Source organism: Dermochelys coriacea, chromosome 1, assembly GCF_009764565.3.
Source record: "Dermochelys coriacea isolate rDerCor1 chromosome 1, rDerCor1.pri.v4, whole genome shotgun sequence".
NCBI classification, from domain to species: domain Eukaryota; kingdom Metazoa; phylum Chordata; order Testudines; family Dermochelyidae; genus Dermochelys; species Dermochelys coriacea.
In genome coordinates, this window is record NC_050068.2 from 107,348,007 (window position 1) to 107,369,268 (window position 21,262).

Below are 21,262 nucleotides of genomic sequence, written 5' to 3' on the forward strand. Positions count from 1 at the left end.
AGTTCCTTTGGAATAGGGCTGGTTGCAGGGTGAATTCATTTAAGTCAAAGCGATTAAAATCATGTTTAAATCCCCAAGTGCAAAGGCTAGATTTAAATCATGGATTTTAATCAACTTTTCCATTTGTACTTCAGTTATTTTCTAAAGAAAGGTGAATTCTTGCAAATGATATAACCATTAAAACATGTTGATTTACAACTAAATAGAGCCTTTACCCTAGACGTGGTACATTTTTTTTCTACTTCGGAGGGTAAACTATAACTATATCATTTTTAAATCATTAATATTTTCAGATTCCTATTAATTGCACATTTTAGAATGTTAGAAAATGATCCATGATATTATTTTTTTACTAGATAATTAAGTTGTTGCTCAAGATTTGTGTCAAGCTGCATTAGGATTGTAACTGGAATTTAATTAAACACACAAAACAGCATAAAAACCTTATTTTTATTAAACAAAACCATCTTAAATGTTCTGGATACATAAACTTCTCTTATCAAAACATATTTCACATTTATAATTAAATGACTTATTAAATGGAAGGATTAACTTTAGTCAGTGAATTAATTGATTATGTCAGGTCAGCCTCAGAAAATGTTCAAATATGCCTAAGTGAAAGCAACTTGAGCTTAAATTCCTACTTGTCTAAGTCTCTTGAAAATGAGACAGTCGCCTAAGTTACTTAGGCTGTCAAAATTTTAAAATTAGTGGATCTCATCCCCTCCCTCATAATTTTTTATTGATAGACTGGAAGAGAAAGACAAGTTTCCTGCTTTTTCAACTTCCAATCAATTTCTCAAAACTGAAGGACTTAGTCCAAATGAAGAAAATGTTCTTCCTGCAGAAGACGCTACTGCTGTGAAAAGTTGTTTTGCACTTCAACAAACGCTAATTCCAGGTGCTTAGCTAGGGACTTCCACCAGTTTAGTGTGTGGCTTTCTTTAAAACATCCTCAGCAAACATATACTGCTTCACCTCCAACCCTGACATTTGTTAGTTGTTTGTTTGTTAACAGCATCTTTTTCTTCATCAGCTAGGCTCCTATCCTGGTCCTTTGGGTTGAGAATATTGGCAAGAAAATGAGGTGGAGTAAGTGCTTGATCCATCCACGTCTTTACTGCCTGCAATGTAACTTTGTTGTCGGGTATTTCTTTCTTTAATTTCTCTTGAAGTTCTTTCCAAATTTCAACAGCATCAGCAATTCAGCAGCAATCTTAATGCAGTTTGTCCATGGCTATGGAAATAAGTTTCAGCATATTCAGCATATCTTCTACACTTCTCATTAGTCTGATGTTGACCACTTTGGCTGTGATAGTTCCATCTATTTTGTCACAAATTGTCATCAAACTAGGCCAGTTCTTATATAGCTCAAAACAGTCAACCTACATTTTGAGGGATAGCAGGCTCTGCAGGTCTTGAACATGAGTTCATGGGGATTCTAAGAGTCATCACACTCCAATCCTCCACTCTGCAGTTCACAGGCAGCAGACTGGGGCACAAGATCCACCCATATGTTCTGAATGGGAGAGCACCACTGCTCCTGATTGGACCACAGCCCCTATTTAAGTCAGATAAGGAAACAGCAAGTTGTCTGTCCGATGGCGCTCCACCTCATGGATAGTTGGCCTGGTATTTTACCTGTTCCTGTCTTCTGATCCTAACCTTTTGCTATTCTGACGTGGCCTGACTTTTGGTAACTGGCTCCTCATTCCTGCCCTCCAGTTCTGTCTCATGATCCTGACCTTGCGGTATCCTGACTCAGGCTGATTCCTGGTAACTGACTCTTGATCGCTGCCCTCCAGTTTATTTCTTGATTCTGAATTCCTGGTATTCCAATCTGGCCTGATTCTTTGGTAATTGGCCCCTAGACTTTCAGCCTGTGCCTGACACTAACCCCAAAGCCAGGTGTGGGTGGGAGGCAGAGTCTCCATCCTAGCAGTTAGGGCCCAAGGCAGCAGTTACACCCAATGGTTTGTCTCCACTGACAGCCTCATCTAGTGGGTACAGTTCTGGGCAGCAAATCCACCTAGTGGTTTCAGCTTCTCGCAGCAACTATGCCTAGCAGATACAGTTCATAGCTGGCAGATCTGCCTAACGTGTACTGTTCTTTGCAGCAACTCCTCCTTGTGAGTGCAATTCATGGGTGGGGTAGGGAAACCTCGGCCGGGTTCCAACCCAACGCCCTGGGAGGCTGGTTTGACTTTGCTCACCGAGTGGTGCCTTGTGTCAGTTTGAGTGACTTCCTAACTCCATCTGCATCCCAGCCGTCTGCCGTCTGTCCTTGAAGAGTGCTGCCTTCCGGGCTTCCCGCTCTGGTCGGCTGGTCCCAGTTTCTGGATGCTGCAGCTCCCCTGTTCCCGGCCTGGGTGTAATCTCAGCTCACCTCCATCCCTGGAGCTCCCAGAGCCCTTCCTTCTTCCTGGCCTGCCAGTCCTTGGCCCTGATTGAGCTGTCTGACTGCCTTTCAAACCCTGCCTCCAACCTAAGCATGCTCAGCACAGGCAGAGGGGTAGGGCCTCCTTAGCCCAGAGCTGCTCCTTAATCCCCTCCTGTCCAGTGAGGGGTTTATACACCCTGTCACACCAGGCTACCCACACCCCTGTCCTGATCAGGGAGAATTAATTTGTTCTCTTTAGTAAAACTGAAGCAACACGGCTGTTACAGAAGCATTTTGCAATTTCAAGAGTTTTCTTTATTCCTGGAATTGTACTTAAGTCTTTGGATAAAAGGTGCATCACATGAGCACTGTACCTATATAAGTTTCAGTTCCCTTAATTATCTTCTTCTAGATTTCTTCTCACCCTAACTTCATGTGCAGCATTTTGACAAAGCTATGCACTTGACACTTGAATTTTTGTTCACAGTTTGTTATAGCTTTTCCTGCTATTTCTTTGAAGTATTCTGCTGTATGGGCATTTCCTGATGTATCAGTTGTTTCTGTAATGTAACCCCATCTTCTGTTGTCACTCAAGCACATATTACCAGATCATTGTGTACATTGCTGCACCAAGGGTGATGGATTCTTCCTAAAAGTGGGTAGGCCACGAGGCCACGTCCCCTCCATGGCCCTGCCCTTCCTCTTCTCCCTAAGTGCCAAGCTAAAAGCTAGAGCTGGATTGGTGAGCGCAGGCCCCTCCACCTGCGGGGGCGGGAGTGGGGACCAAGAGCAGCCCCCAGTCTGTGGCATTCCACAGCTGCTTGTGCAGCTCTTACCCCGACCCAGCTCCAGCTTTCGGCATGGCCTGGGGTCAGGGCCTTGGGGGCCAAAGAGCTGCAGCGGGCCATGGTAAGAGCCTTCCGAGGAGCATTTTTCATTATGTTATTTCATTCTGAGAACCGGATTTGTATCTCTTTGTAGAACTGTTTACATTTGGCATTTGTTTCTTTGTTACGTAGAGGTACAGGAATTTCTTGAACATATTCCCAGATTGGGTCTTTTTTTTTAAATGACATGCAGTCATGGCAGTTTCTTTCCTCCAGTTCCCTGGTGTTGAAATTAATATTAGAGGCTGCACTCCAAACAGTGTTGTCCCTTCTTGCCACAGTGTCCTGCTTTGACACTAGTCCTGCTCCTTTCTGGTGGCACACTCTGCTTCTTCTCCCTTGTTACATAACTCCCTTACAGCCCTATCTGCTCCTGTAATCCACCTGCATTTTGCTCTGCAGTATTTTATTTGATTAGAGACTGAGGGAAGCAGTTGAGATTTTCTGTTTGTTTGTATTGCTGTCTGTGTACACATGCCAGGAGACAGAGCCAGGCCATTTACTTGAAGTGCCCAGAACCATCTAGAAGCAAGGGCTGGTAGGGTCCTGAGCAGATCACTGTTCTTCCATGAGCTGGAGAGTAAGTTTCCACAGTAGCTGGAGTCATAAATATTCATAATTTGAGAAAGGAGCCAATCAGAGCTCAGGTAAGGAGAAGCTATAAAATAGGAGTATGTGACCACCCAGGTGGGCTCAGTGGATGATCCTGATAAGATACATGTGATGGTGTCTTTTGCACTCAGCAATTGGGTCCCATGCCTATGGTGACTTTGTCAGTCTCTTGTACCCAATAGGACTGCCCCTGGATCCCCTACAGGATCCAGCCCTTAATACAGTACATTTTTTAAAGCCATATTTATAAAGCTTGGTCTCAAAAGTTATACATTTTTCCCCTCATTCTTTCTTTATGTAGAAGAGCAGCCTTAATTGAGAGTTTTTGATAGAGTCTGGTCCATTCAACATACTTATTTTTATGTACATATTTTAAGAGATTATAATAAGTTTAGGCCTTAACACTTTTGTATTATATTCAGATTTCATTTTAAACAGGTTTATTTTTAAAAAGAAAAATTTATTACAATTTAAATAACACCACCAAAGAAAAAAATCTGATTTAAAAAAAATCTGATTTTTTTTTCAAAAAATCACTGATTTTTATTCGTCCACCTGATTGTATGTATGTTTTATGCTAGGACATTTCTGATGTAATGTGTCATTTTTGCCAATCTGTTTAATAAATATAATAATTTATATTGCATTATCAAGATGAAATGGGAATGTCAGCTTTAAGTAAAAGGACGTGAAAGTTTTATAATGCAAATTTTTAGCAGATGTTATGGTTTCATTTTTATTTACAAAGTTGAATTGACTAATCCCAAGAGCTGAAATATAATTTAGAATTCCATTTATTATTCTGCTGTCACATTGCCTGAGATGAGGAAACCCTTGCTTAATTACATGAAGTGCATGAATAGATGCTGTATGATTAAGACACACTTCTTAGTTATTTTTTCTCTCCAGAGATTGAAATTCAGCTGTCTTGTGATGGTTGCTGATGGTGAAGCCTAATATAAAATTATAAAAATTAGAGATGGAAAAGGCCATGAGCCACCCCACACCAGTGTATGATTATTTTATTACGTAATTATTTGCTATATTTTTTACTTTTCATCCAGTTGAGATTAAAATGTCCCAAGTGACTATTTCCCTTGGAAGACTACTTCAGACTAGTCAATTTCATAGGCACCTGAGCTCCATGTGTATTCAGGAATGGATCTACATGAAGGTCATTGCAAGACAAGGGTCATAGATGGAAAGTTTGTTCTGACAGTAGTCTTATTATTTTTGTCTTAATTTTTTCCTTAAATTTGAACCATTATCCCAGTGATGTCCCATTTATGCCATCCTAAAAAATTGTTCTCCATCTTTAATAACACCTCAAATACTGTTAGATGTTATCAGATATGCCCCTCCCCCTTTTTGTAGTTAAAAAAGAAACAAAATTTGGACTGCTCAAAGTTGATAGATCAGACATTTCAGCTGTTATAAAATACGTTTTTCTGTGATATTGAGAAATCATATGGAAAAACATCAACATCATGATAAAACTGGGATATCTTGTCAATTTGCCTAATTGTCTCTTTCAGCATTACTGCTTTCGAGATATCTTCCTCCCATTGAGTATGTGTTAACACAGAGTAAAATAGGCTGCAGTCTTTCCAAATAGAGCCCAATTTTATGTTCTGCCCTTAATTTTAACTTCTCTACAGGTCTTTCTTTTTAATCCTATGCAGTTCAGTACCAGTCCAAACCAATAACTAAAATATTAAAAGCCTAGCACCAATACAAAAGGTATCTCCCTTCAAAACTTTATTACATTGTCATTTGTTATTACTCTTTGTTTCCAGTCTATTGGGCAGATTGCAATTCATGTATGTGTATGCATCTCCAAAACAAATTAACTATTTCTTTAAGTTTTCCTGAATCAGTCTCAAAACAAAATGTATTTCATCTCTTGTATTCCCTTCATCTAATATTTTTGTAATTCTATCAAAAATCAAACAAACAAAAGAACAATAACAAAGCAATTGGGTTTATCTGGTATGATTTGTTCTTTTTGAATTCATGATGCTTTTTTCTCATACGTCTATTAAGCCCCAAGATCTTTATTTGTTCTTTTAATTTATTTTAATATTTATTCCAGCAATATAATTAGAGATTGATGTTAGATTTGTCAGAAAGTAATTGGCAGAATAATTGTTCTTTCCTTTTCTGGGAAATTGGAATACTATATTTACATTTTCTACTCCAGTTCTCCATAAATTTTCAAAAATTAGATGGTTAATTCCTTTAACATCCGTGGATGAATAACATCAGGACCCAGTGATTTTTTTATTTTTATGATTAAACTTCACTAAGGTTCCCTCCTGTTTCTTATTGGGAGCTGTTTTTACAAGGTCTCTATTACCTCCTGATTTTTCCAAACATCTTTTCTATACTATTCCTTTGAAAGGACAGGTCTAGAATAGAGGTTCTCTTCACAGTAGAAAGGTCACTGAGAAATGCCAGCTAATCCATTATAGATTTTCCAATACAAATCCTATCCAGCCGTCCCATCTTCCAAAATAAATAAATAAACAAATAAATAAGACTCCTGAGGTCTGAGTGCACATTGAAAAGTTTTACAAACAAAGACCGTATCTTGCTCATGTCTGACAGAAAAATAGTGTGTTGACTGTGAAGAATGTGCTAGTTAAACAAACAAACTAAAGTAATTCAGGCATGTGATACATCAATCTACTGCCATCCACTGATTTAACAAACAGGAAACTTTATTAGATTTGCAAGCTGTGAGACAGCTTTAGGATAAAGTGGAGTGTATATAGGGATAGATCCCTCCTCCCTCTGAGTACCTCATTACCATTGGCCAGGCAGAGAGATGCAATCCGACTGGCTCTCTTCCCACAACCATTCAACCACCTAATGCCTTGGTGAGAATAATGTTGGAACATGCTTGGGACTCAGTTTAAGCATTAGGATTCATAGAGATGTGGAATTGTTTATGCAATCATAGCCAAATAGAAGACTGATTTGATTGGAGATGCTTGCAAGGTGAATTTGGCAGGCAGCTGTCAACCAAGCCTGCATGGATAGAGCATACAAGAATGTGATCCATAAGGTTACCAGAGTTTTTATGAAAGCCAGTGGTTCGGTGATGAAGAACAGGGACATATGGTACAATAGGCCTGAGTTTTTCCGGGACGATGGAGAGCACTTGTCAGGTGCTGGGGCAGACTTTGGCTTCAGAACGTAAAGCATTGGATTAGGTAGGGTTTAGATTAAGTAAGCATGAGATACAAGGTCATGTGGGTGGGGGATGCAAGCAAGCTATTCACTGGCACCTCCAGTGTCCAGTGTGGATAAAAGTCTGAAGGGCCAGCAACCAGAAAATACAAGACATGGGATTTTGCTGGTGGATCTCAGGTCTCGGGCAAAAAAGGAGATGTGTAGATCTGGCAGACCAGAGTCTTCGATAACTTCTGTCCCTTTCGGGAGGGAGGAAGGGGGAAGGTGAGAGGATTCAGCAGAGCAAGCTGAATCCTTAGGGTAGGCAATGGGGAGTCTACCCTCAGTTATGGGATATATGATTGCCTTGTAAATCCCACACTGGACCCATCTAAATGTCTGGTGTGGGGAGACAGGGCAGATAGTGCCAATATTAAATTTTACTAAGATTGCAGTCTGGTGCTTAAAATTCATCCCTGCATCTGTCCTCAGTCACTTGGGTGTCCAGATCAATACTAGCTGTGGGAGAAAGAGTGTGCCCTGGGACGGGATCACTGGAATTCAGCAATGCAGCACTACCTGCTTTTCTTGTTTTGTAATGGTAATTCATTCTTTTAAAATGCAATTAAATGTAAACATGGGGAACAAATTCATTTTGATTGTTTTTCTGCAATGATTTATCTTTTGAATAGAAACGTTAGAACAATGCCATGTTAAATTGGCAAACAGAATATATTAAACCAAAAAAGAAGAGAGAATGAAATGGCAGCTTGAAGAACTGGAGTGGCAGCTTTGCCTCTCCCCCCCCCGCCCAACTGTATTTAAAAAGACATCACTTAACTTAGCTACCAGGTAGCAACTGCATGCCATGCTGGAGTTTCCTTATTTAAATCACAAGAAGGAAATAATCTAGAGAGTTGCTTTGAAGCAACTTTTTTATAATTGAAACCTTTGGATTGTATTAATATGTGTAGCTATAACAGAGAAAACTGACAACTTCATCACTTCAGTTCCACTTTTCTTAGCTATAAAAGAGAAGGAAGGGGGGGAAGTGGCACAAAGAATTGTCCTTTTGTAAGTGAATTCTTACTACATATCCATCTTTTAATATGAGATTTGCTGGAATAATATTTTCCCCTCCCAGGGACCTGATCCAAAGCACACTGAAGTTAATCAGAGTTTTTCCACTACAGTAAGTTTTAGATGAAACTCCAAGAGAACATGCAAGAAGTAAATGCTACTTTTAATGTCACCTGATACACATCATTATTGGGAGTTGATAAGGGGATGCATCTAGCAATTTAAAACTTGTGTACATAGACATTTCTGCAGATCTAGTAAATGGATTTACAAAGGCTGTAGAGACATTTTCTATTCTAGCATTTGAACTCAGGAATACTGGCTGCAATTTCAGTGCTTAGAATATTAAACTATGTGGAAACTGATATAGCAACTGACAATTGCAATAGACAACATTTACAATTCTCTGTAACTTTAGGATACACCTGTGAACTACCTGCTTGTGCAACTATCCCTTTGCTGATTTTTGCAGGTATAAGAACTTGTCTGATACAGCACTGGGAGAGAAAAAGAAGTTATCTGCCAAGGAGAAATGTCGTCTTGTTCTTCAGCAGTGTAAATTACAAGGGTGGCAGGTTTGTGACTTATAAAATAACTAAAATATCAGTTTAGGTCTTTAAACAACCAAGAGGAGTAATTTCCATTGTGGGAGTCACCAGATTCTTTGCAAAAATATATCCTTTTGATGTTTTGCTGTGGGTAAGACATTACATGTATTCTTTGGAATGAAATAATCTGATTTACTGAGTTTAGTGGAACATCATTAGTTGTGATCACTGATATGTGTAGAAAAATCAGTAAGCACTCTTGTTGGGAGTGAGGGTACTCAATTAAGTGCATATACTTTGTAAATTAGTCTTTATTGCTTAAAGCTTTTCCAATTACTTAAAAATGTCCATATTCTCCCATCCAATGTCTGTGCATGGCTGCCACCAGAGCACAGTATCTGGGCTAGATTCACAGGTTATAAGGCAAGAAGGTTATATGATCTGATCTCCTATATAAGAAAGACAAAAAGGTAGAAACATGACAATAGACAAAGACATTTCAATAGTTTCACTTTCCCCAGACAGAAAAGGAGTACTTGTGACACCTTAGAGACTAACAAATTTATTAGAGCATAAGCTTTCATGAGCTACAGCTCACTTCATCGGATGCATTTGAGCTGTATCTCATGAAAGCTTATGCTCTAATAAATTTGTTAGTCTCTAAGGTGCCACAAGTACTCCTTTTCTTTTTGCGAATACAGACTAACACGGCTGCTACTCTGAAACCTTTCCCCAGACAGATTTCTTAGCTTCAGCCTGAATGTCGTAAGTGCCTTTCTGGGTTATGCCCAGCACCCTTACGATAGGGATCTCTATTAAAGCACCCTCTAATGTGTATGTTAGCTGAGTGTGCCACTAACCTTCACAACTTCATTTGGAGCTTCAAGTGTCAAGGTGGGAAAATGCTGAGGAATTGTAATTATATATTGTAGTCCAGTCACAAAGTGCACTGCATGGTGCCTGTGGAGTTGAACTCCACGGGAGTCAGAAATAGTGCTAAAACAAGAGAATTTAAAAAGCAGTTGGCCAGCAGTAAATGCCTGCAATTCAAGAACAATGATCTTGGCATTTGAAAGCAAACCTGAAAGATAGGAATGCAAAAAGGGAATAAAACAGGATCTCTGCTGTAAAAGGGATGGAAACATGTGATCTCTAAAACATTGTTGATGTTCCAGCTATAAGGTAATGTAACATGCTGAAAAGTGAATTGTGCAAAAATACAACAGTATACAATGCAATGTCCTCCAAACCAGAAAATCACAAAACACTTGAGAGATGCAGACAATAAGATCCAGGGATAAGAAGATTTTTAAGGTGAATTTAAAGAGAAGTAATGACTCAGTGGCTTAGAAGCACTGGGAAGGAAGATGCGCCGAGTCAAATAAATGACCTTCCCTCCATGCACATATCCCAAACAATGGTGAGCTATGGGGAGTAGACAGAGAGGTGTCCATGACTGAAGGGGAGAAATAACCAGAGTATAAGGTTAAAATGTGAATTTGCTGTAGGTGAAGGCCCAGTAAGTACAAGAGTTAACCAGCACAGTAGGTGACATAAAAGCAAGAATCCACATCTCCAGCATCAGTGAGTAATGTGTGCCACATAATCCCTCTTTTTATTTTTTGACTTGTTTGACTAATCATGAAAGTTGAACTTTAAATAGCAGTCTAAAAGAGGAAGCTTATACAATCAGCAGTTGTCATGGATGTCCTCCTCTGTGCTACAACAGTAGAGGAATCTTTAAAAGGCAAGGGGGGGAAGCAGAAAGAAAAGAAAATGAAGTATTAATAATACAGAATGATGCCAGTGAACAAAGCCTTGAGAAAAGGAGTCATCTTGTACTGCATCACTAAAAAAATCACACCAGAGGTAGGGGGTGCATGTATAACCAATTTAGTCTGTCCTATTGTCAGCAGTGATTACTTCAAATGAATCAGTGTTGGAATAAAAAATTTATTTGATGTAGGAGTTCATGAATAAGTCAAAGCAAGTCCGGCATTCTTGCCTGTTATTCCCTGAAGAGCACTAGCAGATTGATTGATAAATGTATAATCCAAATGAACTATGAAAAAGTAGAAGAAAGTGATGGAAATCTGAAATAACCCCCACTTTATATGGGGGTTTATATACACCACAAGAAAAAGGGTTGCCTATAAATTCAGTGGTGGAGGAAGAATAAGCATACTCTGGACTACTTTTTTCAGAGCAGAAGGGTGAAAAATTGTTTAACCTTATTGCTATAATGCACCATGCCACCCAATTTGAGTATGCTTGATTCAGCATGTTGAAAGGAAAGTATTTGTTAGAAAAGTGTTGATAGTTTTATGAAAGGTTGCTTGTTATTTGGGTAAGTTGAGCTGGAGATGATTATAATAGGGCAAAAAGGAGCTGATTTATTAAAGCTGGCATACAATACAAAGCACTTCTACTGCTGCACTTAGCTTAACTGCTGAAATGTGAGTTGTAAAAGTGCAGTCTTATTAACAAAAGACATTTTCACATCATTTTTCTTGCCTTGATAGGGCTTTCTTTTCAATTTAAATGCATACTTGAGCAGTATGCAGCCATACAACAAGCTGTAGCTGCCTACTGCAAAGGAAACATTGTTAGCACACTGATGTATCAAGTAAAAAGAATTAGAGCTGTCAAGCGATTAAAAAATTAGTCGCGATTAATCACACTGTTAAACAATAATAGAATATCATTTATTTAAATATTTTTGGATGTTTTATACATTTTCAAATATGTTGATTTCAATTACAACACAGGATACAAAGTATACAGTGCTCACTTTATATTTATTTTGATTACAAGTATTTGCACTGTAAAAAAACAAAAGAAATAGTATTTTTCAGTTCACTTAATACAAGTACTATAGTGCAATCTCTTTATTGTGAAAGTTGAACTTACAAATGTAGAATTATGTACAAAAAAACTGCATTCAAAAATAAAACAATGTAAAATATTAGCGCCTGCAAGTCCACTCAGTACTACATTTTGTTCAGCCAATCACTCAAACATTTGCAGGACATAATGTTGCCTGCATCTTGTTTACAATGTCTCCTGAAAGTGAGAACAGGCATTTGCATGGCACTGTTGTAGCCAGCGTTGCAAGATATTTACATGCCAGATGCGCTAAAGATTCATATGTCCCTTCATTCTTCAACCACCATTCCAGGGGACATGCATTCATGCTGATGACGGGTTCTGCTCGATAACAATCGAAAGCAGTGCGGACCAACACATGTTCATTTTCATTATCTGAGTCAGATGCCACCAGCAGAAGGTTGATTTTCTTTAATGGTAGTTTGGGTTCTGTAGTTTCTGCATCGGAGTGTTGCTCTTTTAAGACTTCTGAAAGCATGCTCCACACCTCATCCCTCTCAGATTTTGGAAGGCACTTCATATTCTTAAACCTTGGGTCGAGAGCTGTAGCTATGTTTAGAAATCTCACATTGGTACCTTCTTTGTGTTTTGTCAAATCTGCAGTGAAAGTGTTCTTAAAATGAACATGTGCTAGGTCATCATCTGAGACTTCTATAACATGAAATATTTGGCAGAATGCAGGTAAAACAGAGCAGGGGACATACAATTCTCCTACAAAGAGTTCAGTCACAAATGTAATTAACGTGTTATTTTTTAATGAGAGTCATCAGTATGGAAGTGTGTCCTGTGGAATGGTGGCCAAAGCATGAAGAGGCATACGAATGTTTAGCATATCTGGCACTAAATACCTTGCAATGCTGGCTACAAAAGTGCCATGAAAAGCCTGTTCTCACTTTCTGGTGACATTTTAAATAAGAGGACAGCATTATCTCCTGCAAATGTAAACAATCTTGTTTGTCATAGGGATTGGCTGAACAAGAAGTAGGACTGAATGGATTTGTAGGCTCTGAAGTTTTACATTGTTTTGTTTTTTAGCACAGTTATGTAATAAAAAAATCTACATTTATAAGTTGCTCTTTCATGATAAAGCGATGGCACTACAGTGTTTGTATGAGGCGAATTGAAAAATACTGTTCGTTTTGTTTATCATTTTTACAGTGCAAACATTTTTAATAAAAAATATACACTTTTCAATTACAACACAGAATACAATATATATGAAAATGTAGAAAAACATCCAAAATATTTAATAAATTTCAATTGGTATTCCATTGTTTAACAGTGTGATTAAAACTGCAATTAATTGCGATTAATTTTTTTAATCGTGATTTTTTTGAGTTAATCGTGTGAGTTAACTGCAATTAATTGACAACCCTAAAAAAATCTCTAAACCAATATACACTATTTCTACTTCTTTGAGATTTCAAATGATGGGCCCAGTCCAACTCCCAGTGAAGTCCAATGAAGATTATGTAATCCCCATCACTTGAGGTTTTTAAGAACATGTTGGACAAACAGCCTGTCAGGGATGGTCTAAGTTCACTCTGTCTTGCCTCAGATCAGGGGGTTAAACTAAATGACCTCACAAGCTCCCTTAAGCCCTACATTTCTATGATTCTATGGAAGTTTTGCCGTTGACTTTAGTGGGAGCAGAATCAGACCCAGTAAATTCAGGGACAAATTCAATAAAAGTACCCCGGGGCCATTGAACTATCCACTTTAGTGGAGCACAACCAACTGGTCTTCAGCCCTTAGTCACATTCCACTAGTAAGATTTCTAACCCTCACATTCTCTTATCATTTTCATTTTTTTTAAAAAAATCAGTTTTTAAAAAATATTTCACAATATTTACTAAGCAAAACACACTACTCCCACAATACACAGTTTGAGATTGTTAGCAATATTTGGGACAAATATATGGCATAAATAATCTTTTACTTCATAATGACAGAAGGAAACTTTCATTTATTTGGATTATCATTCCCCACACAATTGAACTTGCAAATATAAATTTAATTAAGGTGGAGTCAACCTAATAACTTATTGAGTTTTCTAATCAAAACTCTCAACTTTGAATTTTGATTGGCCGACATCAGTAGCCTGCAGTTAATCCTTTTTCTGTCATTTTATACAGACCTTGTTTGCATCTTTGCAAACTCCATCCTAACTTTTCATTTTTATTCCCAAAAAAGTATTTTATGATTTAAAACTGCATGGTGTAGTTATCAAAGGTTAGTCCAGCAGGGTAAGATGAACTTTCTACCTTTGAATATTAGAAATACTATTTTGGGTAAGAAACAGAAATCATAATTTTTTTGCTTTTTGGGAGCATTGTTTTAGCTTAATACTTTAACCCTTGGTGTAACTTCTAGCTTACCTTCTCCAGAGCCCTCAGCGATTCTTTCTTTCCAACGGCCTTAAACACTTATACCATTTAGATCTCATAAACTGAGGAGAATTGAACAGGATTGGTACTTGGGTGGGTGAACTCAGAGGAATGTTAGGTCGTGCAGGAAATGGTACTGGTAGTTCAGTATGGTTGATTCTCTTCCTTCAGAGTCAGGTACTGAACAATTGCCTAAGCATGTTGCCTGAAGTTCAGTGCTGCTGGAGGTTTACTCATAGAAATTATTGGGGGTATAACAGAAACCCACAGTGTTCCTGAACATACCACCCTCTCCAGTTTGGAAGACCTATAAATGTTATGGTTCTCAGCCTTTTTTAAAAAATTAAATCCTTATGCAAGTGGAATCCCCCAGTGCCTGTTTAGGATTGCTTTAAGTCCACTTTGCACCAGCAGAGTGGCAAAAGAGGAATTTAAAATAATGCAGGATTTGGTCCATGACTCTTATCAGGTACAAAGAAATGCATCTTTCATCACAACAACCTTAACACCACCTGGTCTTGGTGACTTATTACTATTTAATTTATCAATTTGTTCCAAAACCTCTGCTATTGACCTCAGTCTGGGACATTTCCTCAGATTTGTGACCTAAAAAGAATGGTTGAGGTATGGGAGTCTCCCTCACTGCCTGTGCAGCAAAGGCTGATGCAAAGAATTCATTTAGCTTCTCTACAATGCTCTTGTCTTCCTTAAGTGCTCCTTTAGGGCTCAGACATCCAGTGGCTCCACTGATGGTTTGGCAGGCTTCCTGCTTCTGATGTACTTTAAAAATTGTTGCTTAGTTTTTGTGTCTTTAGCTGATTGTTTTTCAAAGTCTTTCTTGGACTGCCTTATACCTTTACACTTGACTTGCTGAGTGTATGTTCCTTTCTATTTTCCTCAGTTGGATTTTCCTCCAATTTTTAAAGGATTTTTTTTGCTGCTACCTACCTCCTTTACTCTGCTGTTTAGCCACAGTGGCCTTTAAAAAAAATTGGGGTATACATTTAGTTTGAGTCTCTATTGTGGTGTTTTTAAATAATTTCAATGCAGTTTGCAGGCATTTTATTCTTGTGACTTTTCCTTTTAATTACCCTTTTTTCCATTTATTTACGCCTGGCCAGCCCTATTGACTGCCTGGCCTGAGCCAACCTGCTCCAGGAATCCTGGAAGAGCAAGCATGGCAAGCATTACTGCATCCCACCCTCCAGATGGACTTCTCACAGCAAGATTCTGCTGGAGGAACCCAAGGAGTAAATTGGACCCTTATTTTGCCAACTAAAAAAGTATTTGCATTGTGTGACATAAATGGACACAAACAAAAATGTTAGTCACAGCCTCTTTGGACTGAGAGATCTTTAAGGGATGGGTCTTTCATTTTAACCTAGGTGTGCACATGTGCTCTTATGCTCTATCTACTGAGGTTCCTATTTTTAACTTTTTGCTTCTTGAACATGTTTCTGTTCTGTTCCTTTCTTCTTTTTTCCTCTCTTCCTTATATATCTGGTTAAGACCTAAAGACTTGAAAGTTCTTTATTTGTTTTATATTACACTTGTGTCTAAATCTCAGCCCATATCTTTGTCCAGGCCTAACTCTTTGCTCCAGAAGTTGTTTTCTCTGATTACATGTCCCATGACCCTTTCCTCCACAGCCAGACTTTTGCAATCCTCCTCTTTTAGCCTCCTTTCTCCTCTGCGTACTTCTCATTCCCTCTTTATCTCTTTCCTCCCATGCAGCACATACCTCTGTAGTTGCTATTTTATTTATCTGGCTTTGTCTTCCAGGCTTTCAGCTCCCAACTGTTGCTGTCTCTCATTGTCTGTATGTCTGTCTCAACACACATACATATTTTTTCTTTTTGGTTCCTCTGCATATTTCTAGCATTTTCAAGTAACAGAGCTGTCGGTCTGTTTTGTAGCACTTGTAATTATTGGGGCTACTCAGTCCTGAAGTAAACCAAACCCTCAAGGTGTCAGTAGCACACCTGGTTCAGAGGTAAACACAGTAGGTGCTTCAGCAGCTAAGCCTTTTAGGGACTAGCCCTGGTGTGTCCCAATAACCCCTCAGACACAAGGCTAAGTGAAAGGGTATTTTACTAAGGCTGGCAGGAAATGGAAAGGTTGCAAATACCCTTAGTACAGTGGCTTAAACTGTTAGAATTTAAAGTAAGCAACAGTGGTTCTTGTTTAGGTCCATGGGCAGTCCAATCAAGAGTCAGGACTCTTCAGGCCTGATGCCTGGAGTGCCCTCTCTAGTTCAGTCTCTATTCTAGCAAATAGGATCTTGCAGTTTTCCAGGCCAAGCTCAGTTAGCTCCCCACAAGTCCCATAGAGACCTGCGCCCAGATGTAATATCTGGTAGTGAAAACCTGTTCGGCATTCAGTTCCTAAGGGTCCCTCTCTGCCTCCAGCTTCTGTGTATCTTCTGGCACACCATGCAGCTGCTGCTTCCCAACAAACCCCAGCCATTTCCTGGTTCAGGACCTTTCCTCTTACATGGCCAGAGGAAACAGAAATGCAGCAAGGAGAGGACACTCTAAAGCCCCAATTCTTGAGACACTTACACATGCTTATTGTTATTCATGTGAATATGGGCCTATTCGTGTGCTAAGTGCATACATAAGCATTTGCAGAACTGACATCTTATTTGGTTCATGCCAGAATCAGAGGTCATTAGTATGCCAGACTCAATGGAACAAGGCCTTAAAAATGTGGAAGAAAAAGCTCATAAATAAAGCAGAAGTTAGTGCTTTTACAAATAATGGTTCAGTTCTTATATCTGTGCCCTGTAACTGTGTATGTCATTATAATGGTTTTACAGACATTAATACCACAAAAAGACAAATTTTACAATAGCTTTAGGGTTTTTTTCACATTTCATTAATGTACTGCGAAAATGCATGTTGTGTAAAATATCTTTATATTATAACTGTCTGTCTTTTCTGGGTAGCTATTTTGAAAGTACTGCCAGAAACACATAGCACTCCCACAAATTGCCTTTTTTAAACTAAAGAACAGCTTCACAGGTTCCCTTGACACCTATTAAGTATGAACTAATACTGCCTTTATACCACCTACACTCCATCTCAGCGACCATGCCGTAATTTTGAATGTCTGTACTTCTGCAGCCTGCACCTTTTCTTTAAAAAAAATAGTAATTGAAGATTTGGTAGTCATCAATGACAATTTTACTTAATCTTTAAAAATGTATCATTTTGAAAAATAACATTAAAACCCTAATGATTTTTTAATTAAAATAACTATGACTATAATTCACTGATGATTTTCTTTTACAAGAGTCTGAATATCATTAAAATTTCAGTCTCAGATGAGAGCACTTTGTAGTCCCTAAAGTATTGAGAAGTGAGTGTCTTGAAGAACATTTTAACCTTTTTCTCCCCCTTGACAAGCAAGAAACTTTATGTGATTAGAGAGCAGACCAAAATGAAGACAGGCTGTAGTTTCAAAACTGGTTTTATATGAGACACATAACTGATGTATGAAATCCAAACATTTTCATTATTCTTCCTCTCACGGAGCATCAACATTGTACATTGTGGAGTGAGTATAGATGTTCTAGATTAACTTCAGAAGATTCATTTCAAAGGTAGATCTATACAAAGCTCAATTAAAACTAAAGTAATCTCATGTTTCATGCCAACAATAGATGTTGTTTAAAGGTGTACTGTCAGTAGAGCTGTCACATGTTGCAAAATATTGTAAATTGTGTTTACGCAAATTTAAAAATTAATTTGCTTCAGTCATGATTGTGTCCCTTTTGGGTTCACTTATAAAGCTCCATAAACTTCTTTGAGCGTCCCATATAAACTCATCCAGTCAGGGAATATCATCGAATCATAGAATATCATGGTTGGAAGGGACCTCAGAAGATCATCTAATCCAACCCTCTGCTCAAAGCAGGACCAATCCCCAACTAAATCATCCCAGCCAAGGCTTTGTCAAGCCTGACCTCCCTAGGTAACCCATTCCAGAGCTTCATCACCCTCCTAGTGAAAAAGTTTTTCCTAATATCCAACCTAAACCTCTCCATTGCAACTTGAGACTATTACTCCTTGTTCCATCATCTGGTACCACTGAGAACAGTCTAGATTCTTCCTCTTTGGAACCCCCTTTCAGGTAGTTGAAAGCAGCTATCGAATCTCCCCTCATTCTTCTCTTCTGCAGACTAAATAATCCCAGTCCCTTCAGCCTCTCCTCATAAGTCATGTCCTCCAGCGCCCTAGTCATTTTTGTTGCCCTCCGCTGGACTCTTTTCAATTTTCCACATTCTTCTTGTAGTGTGGGGCCCAAAACTGGACACAGTACTCCAGATGAGGCCTCACCAATGCCGAATAGAGGGGAATGATCACGTCCCTTGATCTGCTGGCAATGCTGTGTTATACTGTGTTTCTTATGAGACTAAGTGCAACTAACCAACAAATTTGATGTATAAAGAGTTTTAAATTCTCAAAGTGAATTTTTCATGTTCAATCCAAAGGCTAAAAGAAAAATTGCAAAAACAAAAATGTGTTGAATAAATACAAGTGATGTACAAATTTGAGGAAGCTTTAGTCCGCTCATTCAGTCAGACATTTGCATGAAAAAAGAGAAAAAGAGAGTAAATCATTTAGCATCAGCTGTTGGTAATACTCGTCTTTTCAACAAAAATATATCCGCTAAAGTGAAAATGATAAACACAGGAAAGGGTCTATATTTTTGCATTATTATTTTAAATATTTTGGTATTTAGGATCCTGTACATGTCATGGTATTTTAAAATATATCATCTCTGCCCAGAGGACTTTATAGCAGCATGGAAACAGGAATGAAAAGAGTGAAAGAAAGATGCTTAGAGGGTGGTTAGGAAGAAGAGTTGTGTGGAGCTATGGGGGTAATATGCAGAAATCAGAGCAGACACAACTCTGCAGAGCCTTGAAACTGAGAATGAAAAGCTTCAATTTGATACAGAAGGCTAGTGGAAACCTTAGAAAGAAGGTAAAAAGAGGAAGTAACATAATCAGTAAGTTCAAATTCTACTTTCTAAGAGTAGAAGGAAAAGATGATTTTAAGAGATGTCATCATGCCCAACACTGGGGCCTCTGAGAAACACTCTAATACAAATAATAAATAATTATAATAATACTAACAGAAGGATTTTGAATGAGTGGAGTCAAGTAGTGAGAAGCAGGGAGACCAGAGAGAAGGAGGTTGCAGTAGTCAAGGGAAGAAATGAGAACAGCATGGTAAATGTGTTGCCCGTAGGGACAGAGAAGAAAAGAACAGGGGTTTGGGGCGGTGGGACTTGGTGGGGTGGAGTTTGAGAAGCTGATGATGAAGAACTTAGTGACAACCCATAGAACTTAGTGACAAACTTGATGTGGTGGGAGAAGAGAGATGGAGAGAGATATGTGGGAATCAGTGTCATAGAGATGATAGTTGAAGCCATGATAACATTTGAGGTTATCCAGCAAATAGTAGAGAAAAAAGAAGAGGGTACCTGAGGACAAAGCCCTAAGGAAAGGCAGTAGAGATGGGCCAAGGAGTGATGAAGAAACCAAAAGAGACATGAAAGGTGCAAGTCAGAGAATTAAGAGAACTAGGCAGGTATAGAATGATGAAAGTTTGAGGAGGAGGGAGAGACCAACTGTGTGAAGTCAGCTGATAAATCAAGAAGGATAGCCTCATAGAGGAATGGCCCCATAGACTGCAGTATAAAGAGGTCACTAGAGACCATGGTAAGATCATTTTGGCTGAGTAAGGAAGTGGTGGTTGGATTTCTGTGGCTCAAGGAAATGGCAGTCTTGCTTGTATAATCAAGTATACTTGTATAGTAAAAGGCAGGGAGAAATGAGTCTGCAAATTCTATTGCAAATGAAAAGTAATTTTATTCCGCTTTGTGAAAGGAGTAACTATTCCAGAATAAAATCACTTGTATTCTGCAGTAGAGTGTCCATATGGGAAAATTATTCCAAAATAGCTATAGTGGAATAATTATTCCAGAATAGCTATGCTGAAGAATTTTCCCATGTAGACAAGGCCTAAGATTCTCTGTAGGTTTCTACTAAAGCAGGTTTAGTGAAATGTAGTTCCCATCTCCCTCAAAAGGCTTAATTTACTATGATGATTGTGCATGAGAATGAAACAGATAGAAATTTTAGAAAATAGTCTTTGCTTTTACAATGTCTATCCATCGCTGGTAAAATTAGATGGAAGACTAACATTTATATGCTCAAATCATAATTTAGATAACTCACCTATCATTTTCATCTGCAAAATTAGGGAGCTAAATTACTGAAGGCCACTTTGAACATTTGGTCCGAAACACCAATCTCCATGAAGTCACAGGAATGGAAGAATGCCCTAAACCATTTCTGAATTCGGTTTTAAGTTTCTAGACTTGATTTATATTTAATAGTATAGCACAGTTCATTATTATCAGTGACATATATCTGTGAGTAGTGGTCAGATAGATAACAGTTAGTTGAAGAAAGTGTGCACATTTCCTTGCTAATACCTGTGTCTCAGGTTTATACTACAATGAGTAGCTATTGTATAAAGTGTCACACAAGTTTCCTGCCAAAAATTGTGAGCAATTTCAAAAATGAAAGACATCACACTGTGCAGTAATAAACATTGAGCAACCATCCTCTGAAACTTTCTGGGAATGCAACAAACATAATGAAACAAAACAAATGAATAGAGAGACGGTATCTACAGCATGAACAGTGAATCTTGACAATTTTGGACCTCCCTTTCCCACAACACAAACATAAACCAAAGCAAGCAACATAGTATAAGTTAATGAAGCCAGCACAACTGTAAATTTGATTTTGTGAATGTCATATTCTTCCAGATATTTAGGAATTTTTACAGGAAATATCATACTGGATTACATGGGAGATTTGAAACTGTAGGTTTGTTTCATCATTGCATACTGACATTTCTTTACTCTGGTTTTAGGCATGTCCAGCACTGAATCATTGATTAAATTATTTAATCAGAGTTTTGCACATGCTTTTATTAACTGACTGTAGACTTTGTTGACATCAAACAGCAGTATAGTAATATGTTAATTCTGTAACCATGGCTGCGTATATGGGGTATTCTGAAGAAAGCAAAACATAAGTTGCAATATCTTCTGTGTTTTATCAGCTTATCATGATTTGAGCTTTTTTGTCCATCTGTACAGAGGTTCTTTTTTCAAATTCTGCTGTCAGTCACACAAAGGCATCCCACAGAAAATATTTTCAGTGGGGCTGCACTGGTGTAACAGAGCAGAATCAGGCCTTTAGGCTTCAAGCAAGTAAAATTT

General features: G+C 38.4%; 1 protein-coding gene across 5 annotated transcripts in view; it reads left to right on the forward strand.

Moving 5' to 3' along the window:
• The window catches only part of MYO16 (myosin XVI), a 627,399-nt gene that overhangs the window by 517,826 nt on the left and 88,311 nt on the right, over positions 1–21,262 (forward strand). For all 5 annotated transcript variants that reach the window (XM_038387064.2, XM_038387062.2, XM_043509217.1 and 2 more), the window contains exon 28: positions 8,606–8,708. In XM_038387064.2, the coding sequence (XP_038242992.1) occupies positions 8,606–8,708 (103 nt within the window). The remainder of the gene's footprint in view (positions 1–8,605; positions 8,709–21,262) is intronic.